General features: G+C 47.8%; 1 protein-coding gene across 2 annotated transcripts in view; it reads left to right on the forward strand.

Moving 5' to 3' along the window:
• Positions 1 to 22,454, forward strand: part of LOC126518495 (organic cation transporter protein-like) — a 124,364-nt gene that overhangs the window by 97,082 nt on the left and 4,828 nt on the right. Inside the window, exon 9 of one of the 2 annotated variants that reach the window (XM_072285868.1) lies at positions 571 to 696. In XM_072285868.1, the coding sequence (XP_072141969.1) occupies positions 571 to 696 (126 nt within the window). Of the gene's footprint in view, positions 1 to 484; positions 697 to 22,454 lie in introns of both variants that reach the window. The other variant, XM_072285869.1, reaches the window with a different exon arrangement.

Below are 22,454 nucleotides of genomic sequence, written 5' to 3' on the forward strand. Positions count from 1 at the left end.
AAGAATATTGCATCTACGGCATGACTCACCCTGTGGGCGGCATATGTATCTATAGAAGCAGCCATTCATCTACATAGTCCACCTTACCCATAATTTATTATGAGCCCACGTGACTCATTCAATGCTGTGTCGACCAAGCAATGACCCAATATTGATTGCCTGAGCAGTGAATTTGGGCACTATATAATGATGGGCAAACTATTTAATATGAGGATGTCATATCAATCTAAGTGGGTGAGAAGGTGGAAGGGTATGACAACTACATGCGATGAATCTCGTTGAGAATAGCAATATCAAAAATAAGTAAGTCCCTTTCTGGAGGAGAGCTTGTAACACATTTTTACGACTACTTTTTCGACGTGTAGTCTAAATCCACCGTCTTGCTCAGTAACTGACAATGCTTGCTCTTCACAATTTTAAATAGCCAAGTAAGGCCGCGCCATTATGGTTTCGGGGCAATGACTGACAGGGTCTCGCCGCGCAGGGTGCTAGACACGCTGGTGTACTACAACCTGACCTACTCGAGCATCCTTCTGGGCGACCCGTACCTGAGCTTTGCCTTGGTTGCAGCGGCCGAGTACCCCGGCAGGCTTCTCGGCGTGGTCGCTGTCAACTACCTTCGACGCAGGACCGCCTACATAGGCCTCTACGTCTTCGCCTCCATCTGCTCGGCGGTCGCCATCTTCGTGCCGGCGGGTGAGTACAGTTCTAACACTATAACTGAATGAATGAATGAATGGGAACGAACGAACGAACGAACGAACGAACGAACGAATGAACATACGAATGTCTTTAGAGCTTGTGGTATCTCCGTCTGGTCATTCCCATACTCTGAAACGAAGTGCCCAGAAACCGTACCACTATTCGTCTAGACCGTAGGCAGAGCACACTTTCTTGGTAATTTTATTTCCTCTCAGGATGCAAAATAAAACTCAGTAAAATTAGGGAAATGCCCGCACCTACGATGCAATAGTGGACATAAAACCAATTAAAATTAATAAAATAGGCTTATAATCATGAGCAAGGAGTTAAAGATTTTGTATGAAAACTGTCCGAGGTTTAAAGAACTAAAACGAATTATATATTTCATAATGTTTCCCCTTAGAAGTATCGCCATATGTTCCTCTTTTAGACCCCCCACGGTGGTCTAATGGCTGTGGCGTTGCGCTACAAGGCCGAGGGCGCGGGTTCGAATCCCGGCCGTGGCGTCCCCATTTCGATGGCGGTGAAATGCATAAACGCCCGTGTACCGTGCACTGAGTACGCTTTTAAGAACCCCAGGTGGTCAGAGTTAATCCGGAGTCCCTCAGTACGGCGTGCCTCATAATGAAATCGTCGTTTTGGCACGTCTAAAGCCAAGAACTGTATTTAAAATTTTCTTCCACTTTTACAATCTCGCAGGCATACTGGATAATGGTGTTTACGTAACGCCAGAGAAAACCGTCGCCTTTTGATTAGAAGCTATATTTAGTTCATCCAAACGCTAGAAGCTTCCAAATAAAGCATAACAGTGTCTTATATTTCTTAAACCGCTTTGGTCACTATTTTGAAGACATTACATTTTCAGAAACATGATTATGTGCGGAAACTCCGGCTTACTGTAGTTGTGCCATACTACGTGCCTGACATCGACGTGGCGGGAGCTTCCACTTCTCCGCGACGAATCAAGAATTCGACGCGGGTGACGTCAGCACCCACCCCGCCTGGTTCCTGCCTACGAGTAGCCGCCAAAGGGATTTAAGGAAGAACCAGAGCATTGTGGAGACAGAGAGTCGCCTCCAGCCACCCAGTCGGTCTGATGCGCTCTCACAGCTACATGTACTCTATCTACACAATCTGTAAATATTGTATCAGTTTTTCGTTTCTTTGTCTTCTTTTTCTTCGGAAAGACTCCGTCTCTCGTCCGCCACCCAAAAGTCACAACAGTCGATGGCAAGCTGTTGAATTCGAAGCCAGATAATGCCCGCTGCACCACTCAGCAGCAGCCACAAGACCGATCGGCGCCAGCTACTTTGGATGAGTGAGTGCTCAACGTTTGCCTTTCGCATCGCCAGACCTGCCACACACGTCAATGCTAAGGAAAATAGCTCAAGTATTCTGAAAGGGTTGTAGTGCTTTTGTCTTAGTTCGCTTCAGGCCTTGCATAGATTTACGGCTTCGGAAGCAAAGCTAATTTAGAAGCAAAACCGAAGACGAGGCGTCAGATCGCGATGGAGACGCTCAGGATGCAGGACCATCTTGATGTTTGTCAGGAGATGGGCATCTCGGTTGCCGCGGCAAGGCGAAAGAAAACCGTTCTGGACCTTATGAGGGGACAAGAGGTAACTGAGGAGGAAGTCGAAGAGGTTTGGGGAGAAATTCTTGAGAGGAGAAGCGAGAAAAAAGGCACGAGGAGGCAAAGGAGAGAAGAATGCGCGAAAAGCGAGATCATGCTCTCAAAATGCGAGAAGTGGAAATAGAGCAAAGTCGATTCAGCTCAGCGCGTTCAAGTCTCCTTTCCGGTGGAGACAATACGCCTAAACTTAGAATACAGGACCTATAATGCTACCGTATAGGATAGGCGGTGACATCGCACTTTTTCTCGTGAATTTCGAACGTACGTTTGAAAAGATAGGGCTAGACGAAAGCCTTTGGTCTCAAAGACTTATTTCAATTGTCCCAGGACAGGCCGCGGAAGTCCTCGCACGCTTGTCTAAAGGAGACTAAGAGAACTATGGAAAGGTAAAAGCCGCGCTTCTTCGGAAATACCACCTCTCTGCCGAGGAACTTCGACAGCGGTTTAGACAGGAAGTTCGCGTACGAGTTAGTCTAATCTAAAATAGTGGCTCAAAAGTGCAAAAGTGTATGGCAACCACGACAAGGTGCTTGATGCATAGCACTGGAGCAGTTTTACCGAGTTCTTGCAGAAGAAGTTAGACTTTGGCTGCAGGACAGGCTCCCAGAGGTAAACCTAGAGAAGGCAGCGCAGCTCGCAGAGGAATATTACACGCGCCGAAACTTCCAAGAAAAACCTACTCAGGAAGGTAAGCTAAAAAAGAAGGACTATTCTGTGAAGCGGTTTTCCCCTCGCAACCCAATTTCGCCGAATAAGAAAACATTTACGAGCGACGAGTTCAGCAAAGGAGTATCGACTAAGGTTGAGGGGGCGAGGGAAGGGCTAGCAGAGACAACCCAGTCGGCTGAAGCCACTAAAGCTAAGGCAAACGTAGAGCGCGCGTTCGATGCCCGGAGACCAATTATCTGCTTCCGTTGCAAATACGAAGGCCATATTTCCTCAAATTGCAAGGAACAAATCGCGTTCGCCAACATTAGCCAGTCAGACGAAAATCTGAGGCTGCTCGAGTCATATACGTGGGATGTCGTGGTAAGCGGGAATTTGTGCAGGACACTTCGCGATTCCGCCGCCACCATGGATGTTACTCATCCGTCCTGTCTTTCTCCCGGGGACTATACAGGGGAATGCACCTGGGTCAGACAAGTCGCAGAAGTGCAGAGCGCGTGCTTGCCAGTTGCCAGGGTAACCCTCGAGGGCGTTTTCGAAGGTTGCGAACGGGGGCAGCCGTGAGTCCAAGTTTACCCGAACACTTTCCATATCTTTTTTCGAACAAATCGGAGCAGCTTTTAGAAAATGATGGCCGGTCGTTCTCTACCAGTCTCGCTTGCATGGCATTAAGGTGATCACGGTCACGCGCTCTCTCAAAGAAACTTGAAAGCTCGTCCTCAAGCGAGGAAACTGATAATGTAACGTCCTCACAGCGGCAGCCTAGGCCGGGAGATACGACTGATGAAACGCTGAGGACTCAGACTTGTCATGGATCAATTACCGGATCAGTGACAGTGGGTGAGGAGCCTTGAAAATGGGGCGCTTAGGGCTGAAGTGGAAGGTTCACTGCTTAGTCCCGCCTCCTTTTGCTGGGAGCAGCTTAGTAAGGTTGACCGAGAGGCGCTTATCGCGGCACAGAAAAGTGACCCTTCGCTAACTATAGGCTACAGGCTAATGTAAATGAAGGAGTGGCCCGCAAGAACATGTCGTTCTACACTAGGTCAGGTCTCAAGTGCCGGAAATATCAGGATTCCAAGGGTCGGGCATAAAACCAACCGTACTGTCATCGTCAGGCAGTAGTAAACTTAAACCTTAAATGCGCCGGAAGAGGAACAGAGGGATTTCTTGTGTTTTCTTCAGGAAAGCGACGCCGCAGCTACCGAGTTTCTGGAGCTAATCGCTGAAGAACAGCGCCTCTCGGAAAGCCAACGAGACGACTTGAGGGAAATAGTTCGGGACTTCGAACCAGTATTTTCCGACCGACCAGAATAAACAACTCCAATCGAGCACGATATTAAGATGTCGAGCGAACAGCCGGTCCGCAGCCAGCCGTACCACGTCTCGCCACGGCAAAAGGAAATCATGGAAGCCGAAATCCGCCACATGTGCGAACTGGGTGTCATTGTGCCCAGAGAAAGTGATTACACTTCCCCACTTATCCTGGTTGAAGCTCCAGATACAGAGCCAAGAACTTGCATAGATTATTGCCGGTTAAATTCGGTAATCCTAGACCAGGCGTATCCAATACCTAACGTCGAAGAAAGAGTCGAGACGGTGGCCAATTCCATGTATATCTCCACTTTAGATTTAGTGCGAGGGTATTGGCAAGTCCCACTGACCGAACGTGCGTCTCGGTATGCAGCATTCATCTCGCCATTAGGAACATTCCGTCCTGTGATGCTGAGCTTCGGCCTAAAGAATGCTTAATTAATTAATCAATTATGGGGCTTTACTTGCCAAAACCACTTTCTGATTATGAGGCACGCCGTAGTGGAGGACTCCGGAAATTTTGACCACCCGGGGTTCTTTAACGTGCACCTAAATCTAAGTACACGGGTGTTTTCGCATTTCGCCCACATCGAAATGCGGCCGCTAAAGAATGCTTCCTATTGGTTTTGGAGCCTGATGAATCGAGTGTTGCACGGGTTAGGAGATTTCGCCCTTCCTTACTTGGACGACGTGGAGATTTTCTCCAACACCTGCGAGGAGCATGTTAACCATTTGCGCACAATCCTAAGTCGACTGCGCGACACGGGTCTCACTGCCAGAGCGCGGAAGTGCCATTTGGGGTGTGCTAGTGGGAGCTGGCCTGGGTCATGTCGTGGCGCGCGGCCAGCGTAGACCCTCCGAGCTAAAATTTGTTGCCGTTTTGGAATACCGGCGTCCAACCACAAAGTCGGAAGTAAGGGCGTTTTCGGGACTTGAGGGGTATTAGCAGCACTACGTGAAAAATTACTCGAATCTCGCTAGCCCTTTGACAAATTGTCTCCGCAAATCAGAGCCAACGACGATTTCGTGGGTTGAAAAGAAAGAGAAGGGCTTTGAGAGCCTGAAACAAGCCCTGGGAGAAAGACTGGTGCTTATAGGCCCCTAATTTCTCTAAAGTCTTTATTATACAATGTGATGCGAATGAGCGCGGCCTAGGAGTCATACTTTGCCAGGAGGATGCCGATGGGCACGAGCGGCCCGTTTTATTTTTGAACCGGAAGCTTAGTGTCAGAGAGGAGGCGTATAGTACGTCCGAAGGGAAACAAGCAGACGCAATATTCATGGATTTCAGCAAGGCATTTGATAGGGTGTCTCATGTTAAATTGCTTCATAAGCTAGGAGCTGTGCTTAAAAATGATAAAATATTAGCATGGATTAAAGCCTACCTTACAAACCACCATCAGTTTGTTACTGTAAATAAAACAACCTCTGATATAGCTGCTGTAAATTCTGGTGTCCCACAGGGATCCGTTCTTGGCCCCCTTTTCTTTTTGTTATATATAAACGATATTGTCACTAACCTCTCTGTTAAAATCAGGCTTTACGCTGACGACTGCGTTCTGTACGATGAAATAACAACGGAAGAAGACCAACTTAGGTTAAACAGGGACTTTAATAAGGTAGTTGAGTGGTGTAGACAATGGCAAATGAGCATTAATTTCGAAAAGACACTATATATGCGGATAACATTAAAAAAGAAGCCACTGGTATATCGCTATGGCACAGAAAACGCTTTTTTGGCAGAGGTAGCGCAATATAAGTACCTTGGCTTGTACATAACAAAGGATCTTTCCTGGTCAAAGCACCTTGATACAGTAATAGCAAATTGTCGCCGCAAGTTGTTTTTTCTAAGACGCGTATTAAAATCCTCCACACCAACAGTACGTCTATTGGCATACAAAACACTAGTCCGCCCCGTTTTAGAATATGCTATAGTTATATGGGACCCGTTCACTAAAAGCGATATTGGAAAGCTAGAAAGCTTACAGAAAAAAGCAGTTCGATTCATCTACAATACATATGGGCGTAGTTCTATTACTAACCTTTTATCTCGGAGCGGCTTGCCTTCTATAAGTGACAGAAACCGTGCATGTCGTTTAAAATTCTTTTTCCAAATAATAAATGGTCACTACAACATCGACACGTCTCGCATTATCACCTATGCAACAGGTTACGCTACCAGACAGCGACACTCACTAGCTGTAACTCCATTTACAACACGTGTCAACTGCTTCAAGTATTCCTTTTTTCCGAGAACTATAGTAGATTGGAATAAGCTGGCCGATAAAACTAACACAGGACTCATTATCACTTTTCGAAACATATCTTTAACTTTTTTTTTTTTTGCACTTGCTGAGATTGTCAGTGATAGCAATGTTTTACTGTATGATTGGGAAGTATCGCTGATGTAACCTTGAAGTGCATGTTTTTGCGCCTGTGTTTTTTGCGCCTGTGTTTTTTGCGCCTGTGTTTTTTGTGCCTGTTTCTTGCGCTTGTGTGAAGCGCTTGTTTGAAGAATTTTTGAGTACAATTCCCCATTTTTGTATTTATATTGTTTCGTGAACTTACTCGTGTACCACGCTGCTAAGATCTTGTTTAAGATCGCAGTATTTATAAATAAATAAATAACAATAGAAAAGGAGTGCGCTTCTCTGGTATGGGCTGTCGATAAGCTTGCTTGTTATGTCTCCGGGTCTGCATTTATTGTTGAGACGGATCGTTGCCCTTTGACTTGGTTACACACCATGTTACCTAGAAATGGCCGTCTACTCAGGTAGAGCTTGTCACTTCAGCACCATAATTTCTCTGTTCGCCACAAGAAGGGTAAGTTGCATACAAATGCTGACGGACTTAGCAGAGCCTTTTAGGCTGTGCCTATGCTTATCCGAGAGCTTATCCTAGAAGTTAAAAGTTTTAATGCTACGTTTTCATGTATTCTCTTGCCTCTTCAGTTATTTTAACACATTGAAGTTGACTGTAGTGTAGGGTAGCCAACCGGGCTCAGTCTTGGTTAACCTCCCTACCTTTCATTTATCATTTTCTCTCTCTCTTGAAGTTGACTGATAATCACTTATGACGCAATATCATGTGAAGGGTATCGTAATGTAAGTGTCACCGAATAAAATGAGGCTCCAGATCGCTTGAGAGCCTACCGCAGCCACTTGAATGGGCTATCATTGCAAATCAAGTGACAGAATTTCGCTCGCAGCGAGACAGGGATACAAACTTTCTTCGATCACCTCAGCTGTGTCTGGCCTGCCTGAATGACTGTTCGAAATTGGTTTGTAATCTATTCTTTAGCTGTTTATTCTCTTTGAATGTGTCTTCTTTGAGAGCACTCTTTGTAGAGGTATGTATCCCGGGCCGTTTATCGGGTGATTGCTCCGTGTTTTGTACAATAATCGTAATGGTGCTGTTGAGAACACAGAAGGGATTAGAGCGTTTCTTTTCATAGAGTTTGTTCTGGCGTTGTGGAGAGCATTGGGAGGGTGCTCACTTTCGCCGAAGTCGATGGCGTTAATTTTCGGCCACTCCGTGAGCTTTCTCAGATCCAAGCAAAGGAAAGACCAGCGGATGAAAGGGCGGCAAATGCATTTCCTTAACCCCATCAGAGACGTCACTCAATCAGCACATCGCATACGTCGAGCCGCGTCGAACAGCTCGACTTCTGTATGCATTATCTGGCGGCGGGGATGCTGTTGTGCCATACTACGTGCCTATCATTGAGGCGACGGGAGCTCCCACTTCCCCGCGACGAATGAAGAATCCGACGATGAGGACTTCAAGAAGCACCCAGCCATCTCCGCGACGAATCAAGAATTCGACGCGGGTGACGTAAGCACCCGCCCCGCCTGGTTCCTGCCGACGAGGAGTCGTCAAATAGATTTAAGGGAGAACTGGATCATTCTGAAGACAGAGTCGCCTCCAGCCGCCCAGTTGGTCTGATCCGCTCTTACAGCTATATGTACTCTATCATACACTACCTGTAAATGTTGTATAAAGTTTTTCGTTTCTTCTTTGTCTGTGGAAAGAGTCCGCGTCTGGTCCTCCACCCCGAACTCACAACACTGTATACCGGGCTACAAGTATCTCAGCTTGCATCGTGATAAAGAAAACGGGGGCGGGGGGGGGGGGGGGGAGGCGCCGCGCTGTACCGTTTTCTTTTTTCCGATGATATCGCATTTTAGATCATGAGGAATTATTAAAAATTGCATGTGTTATATAGTACAACTCTATTCATTGAGCTCGTGTGCTCGGTGGTGGAACATTACTGGCGCGAGCAATCAAAATGCATAATCAACTAATTAGCGAAAGTTCACGAAGTACTGTAGAATAACTTAATTTACGGCACACCTTGCAACCTACCGATTGTAGCCGGTGAGTTCATCAGGCGTATCCACTTGGAACAAACTTCAAGGATGACACAATTTTCGGGAAAATTATTCCTGAAGTTGGCGACAAAATACGTTGGCGTCCCAGTTACTGTTGTGCTTCAATGCGTAAACCGACATTTTCATGAATTAGGTGGATTAACAGTGCATCTTTACCACAACTTTGACGGCGCATATATCGAAACGGGTGCCATGCTCGGTATTCGCTTGAAGTGGATATGCCTTGCAAACTGACTGGCTACACTGTAAGTTGTAATATGCGCCGTAAAGTAGTAGTTCTTTCAAAATTTAATTGGTGAATCTTGTTAATTAGTTACTTATGCATTTAAATTTCTCATGTGAGTAATGTCCACCGCTTCGTTTAATACAGCTCAAGAACTAGAATTGCGCTATCTGCCAGAGGCACTTTTTTAAATTGTGTATTGTCTAATAAAAGATCACCCCGTATACTGCCTCAGGTCTGAATTTTTTCGTAGATGATGACTTCATGGTTATCACACCAGATGTTTAATGTCTAACCATTTCGTACTCGAATATTCTCATTTCTGTGGTTTATTGCCCTCCAGCCGGTTCTGTACCAACATTTTTTTTAGATTTCCTAGAGCGACTGATTGATATTGCAGACAGCACCAGTCAGCGAATAATATTGCAAGGAGATTTTAACGTTAGCTTGCTCGTACGCTCTCAAAGTGCTGTAGAGTGCTTGGGTGTGCTCGGCGCTCATTGTTGGGAACATATTATAGCTCTAGCTAGCAATGAGTTTTTCAGATTTAGACTTATGTGTCATGAACTATAACACAGAATACGTTGTGGGCAGTGTTCTTTCATGCGACTTGAGTGACCACCTACACACCTATTGTTTTTTTACCGAAAACCTTATCGAAAAGTAAAGTTCACGAGGATCCAGTTCAATCTGGCAGATTTGTTATGGATGGCAACATTTCTACATCTTCTGAATCAACAGGCTCAATGCTCCCACTAAGCACGCTGGGTGGGCCCTTGCAGGCTATTTATATATACATACTGAATCAGCGCTCATTGGCGACCGGTCCACTGCCAGCTCAGCACGTTGCCCTTGCGTAACGAAGGGCCGCCGACCAATTGAGAACTGCGCACGTCTAGAGCACAGGTTCGCTGCTGAATCTTGTAGAATGGAACTATGGGTGCAGCAACTTCCCTGTTCTCACGGTATAACTTATGATTATACAAGATCCTGGCACACATCGATTAATCGTACAATTAGAGATAACCTCCTCAGGTTCATAGTGCTGCAGTAACTTAAATGCATACATTGTGCTTCTATAGGAGTATAGATCATTGCCGTTCTCCACTGATTTTTTTTTCGACTTTGTTTCACAATGTCGTGGTGCGTTCTCTGCAGTTTGTGTTCTTACATGGCGGGTATTGCATAGTAGCTTGAAGAGCAAACTGATGTCTCTCTGCGGTAGTTTTTGACTGTCGTGTCTGCATTTTGGATTGACTACACCATCTCTTGTTTTCGAACAGATTGTTTTGTTTTACATCTACTGGCACAACGTTGTTCCGCCTTCTCAAGTACAATCCACCTTTTTCTTTCTTTCTTTTTTGTTATGTTCAAGTGCGGCCCACTATCGCACGCCTCTGGAAACGTTTTGGAAATATTACAACAGGGCTTCTGTCTGCTGATTTGTGTACCTGCACCCATGTTGAGTGTGCGTCGGTTGCGCGTTTTGTGGATCGCAATTATTTATTAACGGCTTCTTAGTGGCAGCATGTGGTTCCTGGAAGCTATGCAGCACCCACCGGCTACTGTCCTAGAACTTGAAAAGATCTGATTGCGCTCTTATGCTAACAGGGCGGCTGACAAAAGCACGCAGAGTTCCGTCTGCCGACGTGGCTGCCGCTGATTTCTGCACCTGTAGCTCGCTTTTTTGTTCCTTTTGCACATTCTTTAGACATATCGCATATTCAAGAAGCCTAGGCTTCGAGCACAGCCTTCCGTGTCAGATTTTCCAAAACGGTGCATTTGTTTACATTGACATCATAGCCACAGATCGTTGTTAGCATCAAATATTATGGAAACGGTGCTTCGCTGATGTGAAATAATGTCAAAACGTGGCGAAACATACATATCTGCGCACACGAAGCCGCGTTGTTCTACCCTGACTCGAGCCAGTATGAGCGGCCGAGTCCATTAAACAACGGCTACGTGAAGCAGATATATACATTACGGATTGTTATTACTGATTCTCGCTTTCATTTAACCTCATCATAGTTACTTTGTGCGCATTCCATAAATTATTATTATAGACATCTATGCTCTCATAAGCGCTCAATTATATGCCGTACACTCTGGCTAAAACGTAAATGCCTTCATTGAAACCGTTGGTAACTGAGCGAGGTGGTCGTTTATGCTACTGTACTGAATACACCTTCTTATGTTTCCCATTTGAGGTAGAGGTAAGCAGAGCGTCTCAGGGATTAAGAAATATGTCAGCATAACACGTACAGACCCGCCCATTTACGCAGCGAATGCGACTGGCGTTCTTCGGGAACGGCGACGTCTTGCAAAGTTGGCAAAGCGCTGTGCACGTCACCGCTTCCCACGCTTATTGTGTGCGTGCGGTGAGAAATGAGCAGTAGTTGATTTCAAGTCGCTAAGGGCACAACTAAACCACAGAAGCTGTTTAATCCGCCCTAGCCTCATGCTTACTTTTCAGCACACTTCCACCGATAGCCAGAGCACGAACTCGACGACGCCGCTAGACTTAACCTTCGCTGAGCAGGATCAACATCGGCTCAAACTTCATGTGCACGGTAGGAGAGGGCTACAGTTTGTGCATTTCAACTTCGAAAGTATGTTTCGGCTAATTTTTAGCACGATTAACCATATATACAAGCGAAAGCGCTGCGGCTATCGCGTCGTCGGCTAGGCGGCCGATCGCTCAGGGTTCAGTCGACGGATGGTCGCCGGCTTGATGGTGCTGGTGTCGTCAGCACAAAATTCCGTCAGACTATATACGACAAATCGCGCTCATCGGTTGCGTCGTTGTCGGCCTCGTATGATAAGATGGTCTCAGCGACACACTGTGCTGAATAGTCGGCCAATCGTTGGCCATCGGCGTCTTGTCGCTCTCGCGTACGTCAAGCGAGTACGTGAAGTCAGGGACGCGCTGCCACCGCCAGCGGGAGAGGACCGACGCTGCAGAAAGACTTCGCCAGCAAGGTCATGTTTTTGAAGTGCTAGCCACCAATTAAAGGCGGCTACTGCGTGGTTCACGGTGCAGTCTGTATGAAGCCCTGACCGCTTTCCGTGTTAAAGATGGAATTGCAGTGGTGCGCTAAGCACGTTTTCAGCACAGCACCAACGTAGAGCAACCGGTGGAGTTGCGACGTGGCATACTTCACGAGTGTTCGCAGCAGTGAGCGTCTGTACGCTTTTTTTTTCTCAGATCAGGCCGCACGCGCGACCCTTCCAAAACATTTGGCGACTAATCCGCTTCAGGGCAGAGTGCGTACCCTGCCGCACCGTGAAAAGGACCGATTGCGGAAGAGGCGGACGTTACTTAGACGACAAACCGCACTGCCTAGATCGCTATAATTATATAATTATGGAAGAAACCATCCGCGATTATTATCTAAGTTCATGCGAAGCATTTCTCTCCTGCACGTGGCGCAAAGCCCGAACGAAGTATCGTCCTCTCGGGGAAACGCTCGCTCGAGCACCACCCCATGCACCGGTCACGATACACTGACGGCGTACGATGGGATGCATGGGCGATCGCATACGCTACACGACGCAACAAATTCGTCATCGGCAAAGTGCTTTTGCAGTCTTTGTTGCAGCCTTTGACTTTGGGATCCTCGTCTGTATATTGTCTCTTACCGATTCAGTGTATTTAAAGAACAATAAACTGAAACTGAAAGCACGCGTCTCTGCGAAGCCTTTGCACTCTTATGCTCCTCTTGCGCTTGGCGCTTTACAGGGCCCATTGTTGTACTGCAAGTAGAGGCGTACGTGCAACATAGCGCAGCTAACGCAATCCAGCCATCATCATCATCATCGAAATATGTATTGGTCTCTAGTTACAGGGTCTTCCGTGGTAGACCGTCAGGGTCTTCACTAGGTTAAGCTGGGGTGGGGCCCTTGGTGCAGGGCTTCAACAGCCTTGTAAGAGCCAACTGTAACGCAGCCACACACAAAAGCTACCGCGGCATTGTTTTTGCCGCTAATATAGCCATCTTTCCCGTAAACCATGAAATAAAGCAACAGCCGCCGCCCCTACCGAGGCAGAGTTGAGTCGGCTGATCCGTATGGGCGCGACGTGCAGCCTCGTGAAAATAAAGATAGGGATGTGACCGTGGCGCCTAGATGTTTTAACGCGGTAGCTTTAGAGCACATGGTCAAAGAAGAACTCGTCTGTGTCAAAATTAGAAAGAAATCAGCGCTCTTCCTGGTCATTGATTTCAAGAAAAACGTTAAATCGCGTTCGGCCAAGTTTCTTTCGTTAATACGGGTTGATGATAATATTGAACCCTATAGGTACTTGCCGGAGAATGTAAATCTCTTCTTTCGAGCGGGAACTTCGGAAAATCGGGTTTTGTTAGATCAAGTTTTAACTCTAGAATGTTTAGAGATTTGCTGGTTCTGAAACCCTCCCCTGCTGTTAGAAGGACAGGTAGCTCCTTAGCTGCAGTCACGGTGTTTTGGCTTAATGAGTCGCTTGTGATTTGGCGAAGCTTTGCGTTGATGACCATGGCCATTCTGCGTCCTCGTTTGGGATCTTGTGTAACTGCGTCGACGTACACTACGTCGTTTTTGGTGGAGTACTTGGGTTGGACGTAATCTGCACGTGCTGCCCGCGTGCCTTCGTGTAACTTCGGGTTCATGTTTTTCGCTATCCAGTTCAGTCCGAGTTGTCCACGAATTTCATCCGGTATGTCAGCTGTAGCTGTCATTGTCTTAATTTCTTCAGTATATCCAAGGTGTGTGAGAAGTGCCCAGCCGGTTAGTGTATACATGAGTCTTTCTTTTTTTGCCTGGATCTCAGCCCACCGATGTTCTTGGAAGGTGATGTGCACCCCGAAGGCAAGGAGTTTCCCTGGATGCGTACTGATTGGGAGTTTCAGTGCAGTCTTGTACGCTTTCCGAATTATTAGTTACGCTTGTCTCTATTCATCGAGATTCGGTCATTAGTACGGTAGATTATACATGACCCTGCTGATGACTAAGCCCTTCTTACTACTTTCGAAGTCTCCTGTTCCCGCAGTTCTGTCCGAAGATTGGCGATTCTCTTAATCATTCTGGTAACCAGTAGCGTTGCATTTTTGAGGAGCGTTTGGGTGTGCGTGCTTCTTCGGTCATACTGGCGCCACATCCCCAGCACTTTAATTCTGGTCTTCTCTGGTATCTCACGGCACTCGAGGTGCACGTTGAGACGGAGACTTGTGTCTGTGGGTACCATCCTATTTAGTTTGTGTCTCCATGCTCTGAGTAGCTCGGATTTCTTCGTTGAGCATTGCAGGCTATACTTTCTTGAATATACTGTTGGGCGCAGTTGACGGTTTCTTGTAGTTTTCCTTCCTTTTACCCTCAGGGAGCCCTTGATGATCCAAATTGTAATATCATTCACGTACATCACATGTCTGGTGTCCGGAATGTTCTCTAAATTTCTGGCAAATCCGATCACGGCTATGTTAGAACCACGGCGAAATTACCGATCCCTAGGATGTGCCCTTATTGGGGACTTGGAAGGTATTTGTGCGGGCATCGCTTGTCCCTATGGTGGCGGTTCTGTCTAAGAATAATGCTTTTACGTAGCCGTAGATGCGTTTACCGCACTAGAGGTTTCCTAATCAAGTCAGGATGGCCTCAAGGCTGGCACTGTCAGAAGCCACCTTGATGTCTAGGGCCATAAAGTAAGTGATTCTTTGATAGAACGCTTGTACTTTTGTCTCCGCTTTTTCTATTTGTTTCCCTGCATTTCTGGGCGCTGCCACTCCCTCCTTGTGGCAGTGGATGAAGAGATCTCTGAGGACTTTCCTGATGCGCAGCCGTCAGGTCGGATAGCGTCCAGAAAACGTGGAAGTGCGTCAAGCGATAAAGACAGCGAGTCCACTGAGTTATGTTCGGACCGCTACGACTCGTCAGACGATGACTTCCAGGTCGTGATGAGTAGATCAGCAAAAAGAAGACTACTGCAGGCATCTTCGTCGCCAAGTACTTCTACCGTCAAGAGTGCACCACTGCGCTGGCCGCACACTGTGCTCTTTATGCCCGTGAACCCAGCGACCAATTTGCGGTTCCTCAACAGGCAGATCCTCTCTTCGTTACTCGAGAGAATCGCACCAAATGAGATTAAAGACGTGTGAATAAACTCGCGGGAAAATGTCCTGGCAGTTCACGTGCTACATCGCAGCGCCCTTGAAGGCCTACGTAATATAACTGAGATCGACAATGTAAAGCTGCGATCAATGATCCCTACAGGCGGCGATGGTACTGCGGGCGTCATTTATGACGTCGACGTTGCCATCCCGAATGATGACTTGCCAATACTGATCAAGCCAACGACAGAAGGCACTTTCATAACGAGGATTTTTAGAATGGGGAAACACACGCTGTGTCAAGATTTTGTTTGAAGGAGACAGCCTTTCTTCCCACGTCAAGGTAGGACATGTCCGCCATCCAGTATGACCATTCGTACCGAAGCCCCTCCAGTGTTTCAATTGTTGCAAGATTGGCCACGTAAAGGGTGACTGCGTGAACAACGTTGTGTGCCCGCGGTGCTCTGAGTCCCATTCAGAAGATGCCTGCAGCACAGATGTTCTAAAGTGCCCTAACTGCAGTGGTCCTCACAAGGCCTCATTAAAGGATTGCCCGTGCGTGCGGAAGGAATTCGCGATCCTAAAACGAATGGTGCGGGACAATTCAACGCACCGAGAGGCTGCTGCCGCTGTTCGGCGACGTCAGCGTCGACACCGCAAACGTTCACGAAATTCTGCAACTGCAGGTAGGAACACGCCATCTTCAGTCAGAAGGATTGCCGCATCAACGCATAATGCCACCAATACAGATACAAGGAAAGCAAACAACGCGGAATGACTCGCCCGTCCTGAAGAATGGCCTGAGCTACCGAGGGCACAACTCCTGCTAAGTTGCCCCAAAACGCACCGACTTCGACGGCTTCGGCAACTGCTGAAGCGACGCTGGCTGATGATCTCCAGGTAATCAACATTCTGCGGTCGCTCATGAATGCCATTCGCGTTATACTTATCAACGTGAAATCTTCGTCTGCGCAAAGCGCGCTACAGGTGCTGGACAGTTTGAGTCCAGTACTTGCAGCTCTTGGTTGAAATCATGGCTCTCCAGAAGGCGTCGTTTCGTGACGAAGTCCGGAACGCGTCGATATTTCAGTGGAACGCCAGAGGACTTAAGTCACGCATGTCTCACTTTCGACAGTTCGTGTTCATGAATAAGTTCCCTCATCATCGTCATCTGCGAGCCCCTATCAGATAACATCAGACTGTCCGGGTATTAGCGTTTCATGTCCGCCACCCACGGAGAATGCAGCAAGGTCATCGTATTCATACGACGTCATCTTACGTACGACGATCATCCATTGCCACCTGACCAAGAAAAACAGTACGTATGTCAGACATTGAAGAAAGGCAAGCTCACTTTCACAGTAGTTGGAACCTACATATTGGCCTCAGGTCGGCTGGACTGCGAGCGGTTACGGCGAATTACAACAGCGACTCAGCAGCCTTTGGTGATGACTGGAGATTTTAATGCCCACCACCATCTCTGGGAAAGTTCTAAGATAAACTTGAGAGGCAGAAGATTAGTGTCATTTGCCTCCGAAGAAGAACTGTGCTTGTTAAATGATGGAAGCCCCATCTTTCTGCGTGGAACTGCCCACTGTAGCTGCCTGGACCTCACATTTGTTACACGCTCCTTCACTAGAAAGGTCAGGTGGTTTCCGGATATTGAAACGCGGGGAAGTGACCACCTACCCAGTTAGGATTCCAAGAAGGGATTGACAGTATTCCGAAATAAATAAATAAATAACCTCAGGTGCTCTCCTGAGGCCTCGGTTTGCCGGTTACATGTGCCCTCCTGGAGCAGTGCTTGTAAAAAAAATGCGATCGATCGTCGCGACTAACAAAGTGACCTGCATCTTATACAACACCAGTCAGAACCTTGCCCCTTCAGAGAGAGCGATCACCAAATGGGGCGTCCGTACCCACTGCCTCACCGCGCGGCAGTCAGCGGCGGAGCGTAAACAAACTCGACCCCCCTCCGCCATGCCGGCACACCTAGGGACAAACGCACGCTACGCGCGCAAGGAAGCTTCTCCACCGTAGTGCCTAGGCAGAGTCACATATTCAAGGAGTAAAGGACCCCAGATTTTCTCTCTCGCATCGCTCTTACTCGCGCCTGCGCAGAATCGTCGAGCGCCGTCAAAAGCGCCACGCTCCACGGTACCTACTAGCAATTGTAAAAACGTCGCCCGGACCACTACTCACCACCTCCACAAGTGTCTCAGTAGATAGGCTCCACAAGAGATTCAGTGCGACTGCCTTCGCGCACCATGCCTCTCTCAGGTCAGGTTACGCACCTGCAGCAAGACCTTCCATTCCTCCATGGTGTGTGCGCCGTACTCAAGTAAACCTTACAATCCCAGGACTTCCGAAAAAGTCTGACTTGCCGTCATCAGCACTCAAGCAACTAACTTTACTTCTCTTGTACGAGAAATACACCGACTGCACACCCGTCTATACTGATGGAACAACTACATCAACCAGTTCTGGTGGTGCTGTAGTTACACTAACAATGAGAATAACCCAGCGGTTCAAGACTTCCCAGGTCACTACTGTAATATCCTGTGTCGGCTTCCAGTTTCGGTTTCGAATCGTTTACGTCAGGGCGCTACTCAGCGCCAAAAGCTGTAAGTATACCTGCTGCGTTTCCCCTCGCTGGAATAAAGTTATTCTTTGTCTGATCCCATCCTCGTCGCCAGTTTGTAGTAGCTTCGACGGGGAGGCCGGACGCGGGACCTACGGCATAAGGCCTAACGGCCGGGGCGCGAAGCGCCTCAAAGAAGAGCCGGACTGTTCGAGTCGGGGACCGCCATCGAAGCTACTACAACTACGTCTACAGCTGCAGAGCTCGCGGCTCTCCGTGACGCGCTTCATGTGATCAATGCTGAAAGTCCTAGAAAATGGGCAGTCTTCTGCGATTCAAGGCCGGCCTTGCAATGTGTGCAGTCGTTTCTCCGACATGGAACTCACAATCAACTGACGTGCGAAATCGCGGAACTTGTTCATCACTTAAGAGAAAAAGGCCATGATATCTCTTTTCAATGGATACCAGGTGATTGCGGTATCATAGAAAATGGTGACGCAGTTAAGGCAGCTCGGACGTCAAACCAAGAAGACCGCTGCGTCCCCATTCTTCTCTCAAGGACCGACGCCGCGAGACAACTTCGCGTTCTAGCACCCAGGATCTCCTTAGTAGAGTGGAATACCGCACAAAGAAGGCGCACAAGACTGCACAGACTAACCCCGTCACTGCAACTCAGACCTCTGGCCGGTCTGCACCAACGCGAAGCGTCTCTTCTGTGTCGGATGTGGCTTCGAGTTGCCTTCACGAATGCCTACTCAGCACTAATTGGAATGGCTGATAGTCCTGCATGTGATGTTTGCGGATGCGAGGAGAACATTGACCACTTATTGTGCCATTGTCTTCAATTTCAAGCACAACGACAATATTTGTCCAACAGTGAGGAAAATAGATGATCGTCCTCTGAGTGAACAGGCAGTACTAGAGCACCATCCCCGTCGATCATCGGCTCAGAAGGCAGTGAAGGCACTTTTGTGCTTTCTCAGAACCTCTGGATTGCGCGAGCGGCTTTAACTCAAGTACTGTGCGTACACGTCTCTACACCTTCTCTCTCTTCCCCTTCTCCCTTCCCCTAGCGTAGGGTAGCCAACCAGATCCTTGACTGGTTAATATCCCTGCCTTCCTGTATTCCTCTCTCTCTCTCTCCAGGGCCAAGGCAATGCGTACTCCTCGGGTTGTGACGTTCTTGAGGACCTATTTCTTAAGTTCGAGGAGCACATCCTGTGTTGAGAGTTTTGCCCTGAAACCAAACATAATCTGTTGATACAAATATTTCTCTACTATGCAGTTCTGGAGTCTCTGAGTGAGGATCCGCACATATAGCTTACCAAGGCATGATGCAAGCGGTATCGTTCGGAGATTCTCAGCCTGAAGCTTCTTGCCTGATTTGGCAAGAAGTAGTACTTCCGCGTGCTTTCATTCTACCGGTGCGGTCTCCATCTCCCAGTGGTCATTTATGAATTTTGTGAATTCTAGAATGACTTCGTGGCCAAGGTAGCGAATGATAGGGTTTCTTGTGCATCACCTACCGGGGCAGTATACTTGGTTGTGTTTTGTATGACTGGGTCGACCTCTGCCTTCGTTATGGTACTGTCGAGTGTGGGGTTTTCTGCACCTTTGTACTGCCCCTTGCGATTCGGGGGTAGGTGGTTTTCGGAGTATTTTCACGTGTTTTTTCCGAGCTTCTCAGCGTTCGTACTTTCGAAGGTGTGAAGAGGTCTCACAAGTACCTTATTGGCTTCTCTTTTTTTTATTTGAAGGGATCGATTAGTGCTCTTAGAATATTCCAAGGGCGCGCCGTATTTCATGTGCCAGCGAGCGATTCACTCAGTTGCTACAAGTTGAGGCTAGCTAGATGAGTGCGGAGGCTTAAGCTTTGGCTGTTATTTCTGCAATTTCGAGCTTGAACTTTCTGTTATGCTTCTGGCACCTCCAGCGTTTGACTAGACCGTTATATCTGCTGTCCGTTGTATGGGTTTTCTGCAATGGTTTGGGACCTCCGTAAGGTTTTGACACCATTATTTGAGGGTGATTATCTTGCCAAGTTGTTGCTTACTTTCTACGCGAAAAGCAGTACAGTCGGTTATCTTGGCTCGTCCAATTTGACATCTCGCGACCCCTGTATCTACTCTCGTATGCACTATGCAGTGGTCGCTTCCTAGTGTCTCCTGTAGATTTACCCAGGAGCTATCCTGTCTTCCTTTGACATATGTGAGGTCAGGGCTCATGTCCTAGTTTTCAGTTGCCGATTCTGGTAGCGGTGGCTGTATCTGTGAGCAGCTGGAGATGCAGGTCCTCTGCTGCCTGTATGATTGTTTTCCCTCTTGCATCTGTGTGCGAATAGCCCCACCGTGAGTCGCGGGCGTTGAAGACTCCTATGTTGATTAGAGGGTTGCTTCTCGCTGGGTTACATGCTCCTTAGAAGAGATCTACCGATTGTGGCCGTTTTTGTCTGGGGAGGGGGGAAATAGAGATTGACCACGAAGATGCTGTACTTAAAGTGACGTCTTCCTTTCTTTGTTACAATTTCTACTGTAACATGCACTACATGAGTGTTGGGAATAACATCATGCCCAACGGCTGTTGCTCTCATGTAGACTAGAGTGGCCACTATGCACTCTGTTGGGCCGTCGAAACCTCGTATCCTAGCAGGACAGGTTTTCCTCCGGTCTCCTGGAGTGTAATTACGGTAGGGGTCATTAGGTGTGTGTGCATGTATTGTTTGAGCAGGCCTTGCTTCCTGCGATTTCCGCGGCAGTTGGACCGCCATATGTCTAATTGTTCTTGTTTTGTGTAGCGTGTTCTTCCCTTGTTAGTACGCGACGAATTGCGTGCGGTCTCTGGGGTGTTCGAATCATTTTACAGGGCCGCTAGTCCTGGTATGCGGTAGATACGGTCAACCTTGTCCCTTACATTGCTAGCAGTCATTTGTTTCCCGATTGAGTTTTCGACTTGACTGATTTGTTCGGTAATCTACTTCATCATTTGTTGCAGTGTTTGTATTACAGTGGTCTTGGTAGCCTATTCGTTGTTTCCTGCCCGTGGTGGGGTTGCTTGATGTGTAGTCCTTGCGTCCTTTGTCTCTTCAAGGTCACGGACTAGGGCACGGAGTTCCGCCATCTTGCGTTCTTGCTGTCCCTGCTTAATTCGGGGGAGTTCTAATTCTCTTTTAAGTGTTTGATTTTCCTACTGAAGCTTGTGTTTGTTGTTTGCGTGCGAAGCAACGGTGAAGGCTACCTCTGCTGGCCAGCTTACCTTGCCACTGCTGTCCCCCCCTTGGGAAGACGTCAGCTTGCGCTTCTTGTTTCCTTGACTTTTGTTGGGTTGCTGGTGAGGCTGGCCTCGGCGTAGTCCTCTCGCTGGGGTTAGTGCCGGGAACCGAGCCATGTCCTTTTGTGGCGCGCGCACCACTACCGGCGAGTGGAGCAAGGAGATGGGCCACCAGGGCAGTAGCGGCGTGCGAGCGGTGCGTGGGACAGTGCGCGCATGCGCGTGCAGCAAGGGGTGGCCTAGCCGATAGCGGCCAACGAGCGGGCCCATGGTTGGGCGCGCACATCAGTTATAAACTCTGTCACCTTGGCCGGCCTCGCATTTGATCTTGGCTCCGATTAGGCAAATAAATGCTTCGCATACATTAAAAATATATGCTAAATAACTTTAATTATTTACGTATATACAGTTAGCGGGTCATCCTGCCAAACGAACAGTTTCGATTACTCTTTTTATACCCTGCACAAGTGCCGACTGAAACCACCTTCCGGCTTCCATCGTTCACATCCCATACGCATATTCATTGAAGATAGCAATCTACCATGCTATCGCTCAAAACTTTCTATTAATATTGTCTGCACATTTTTGCTTCGTTTCCACTCATTACTGCAGTGTCGTATTCATATAGGAGGTTGTGGCCAAGTACTGCACCAGGGTGGCAAATCCTGCTCTGGTGATGGAGTGCGTTACCGGTTTTGGCCACCAGGATCAGGCCGCACTCCAGGCCTGTTTATGCAATTTTATCAACACGCGGATTTTTTTTTATTCCGGTGGAAAATTGCGCGGCACCGGGATTCGAACCACGGGGCTCCTGCACGCAAGGCGAATGCTCTACCTCTACGCGACCGCTGAACGTTTAATGCTGAACGGACCTTGAACGTACGTGCAATAAAGAAATTAAGCAAATGTTCCAATCACGAAACTGAAACCATATGGTATTGAAGAAGCAGAAATCGTGTCTAGCTAGAACCACAGTCGACGTACACGGTCCTAAATTGTGCTACGAAATATATGGCCGTTCCAAGTAACAGTTGCCCAAAAGTTTGTGTCAAGCAGTTCGCGATCATCCTAAGTGTAAAACCAATCAGGCGATAGTCTGAGAATTTCTACTAAGCAGATGTCACTTTACTACTGATTGGCTTGTTTTCCAACTGGAATCATTCATAAGTTAATTAGGGAATCTCCTTTATTTTGCCACCTGCATACTGCTATTTTGTCACAGAAGTAACGCCCGGCTTTTCAGTCAATCCATCTGAACCGGCCGAATCGCGCTACATGCTCCACGAAAAAGAGAGAGAAGGAAAAAAAGGGGGGAGGGGTATGTTTTATACCAGAGTCATGCACCTCTGTTTGCAGAGCAGATGTACACTTGCATGATTCTCCCGTGTTATCCCATTTATTTTCAGGCATTTGCACGGAATCCCAAATCTCCGTTGTTTGGTTTGGACCAGCTGTTGACGCGCGGTTTCTAATTGGCTATGACGTAGTGCTGATGAGCACGCGGTTGCCGAGCAGATTCGATCCGCGGCCGCATTCCGAGGGGGGCGGCTTTTTGCAAAACCGCCCGTGTGCTTAGGTACGAACATGTGCACACGCGCGG

The sequence above is a fragment of the Dermacentor andersoni genome, chromosome 1 (genome assembly GCF_023375885.2).
Source record: "Dermacentor andersoni chromosome 1, qqDerAnde1_hic_scaffold, whole genome shotgun sequence".
Taxonomy (NCBI): domain Eukaryota; kingdom Metazoa; phylum Arthropoda; class Arachnida; order Ixodida; family Ixodidae; genus Dermacentor; species Dermacentor andersoni.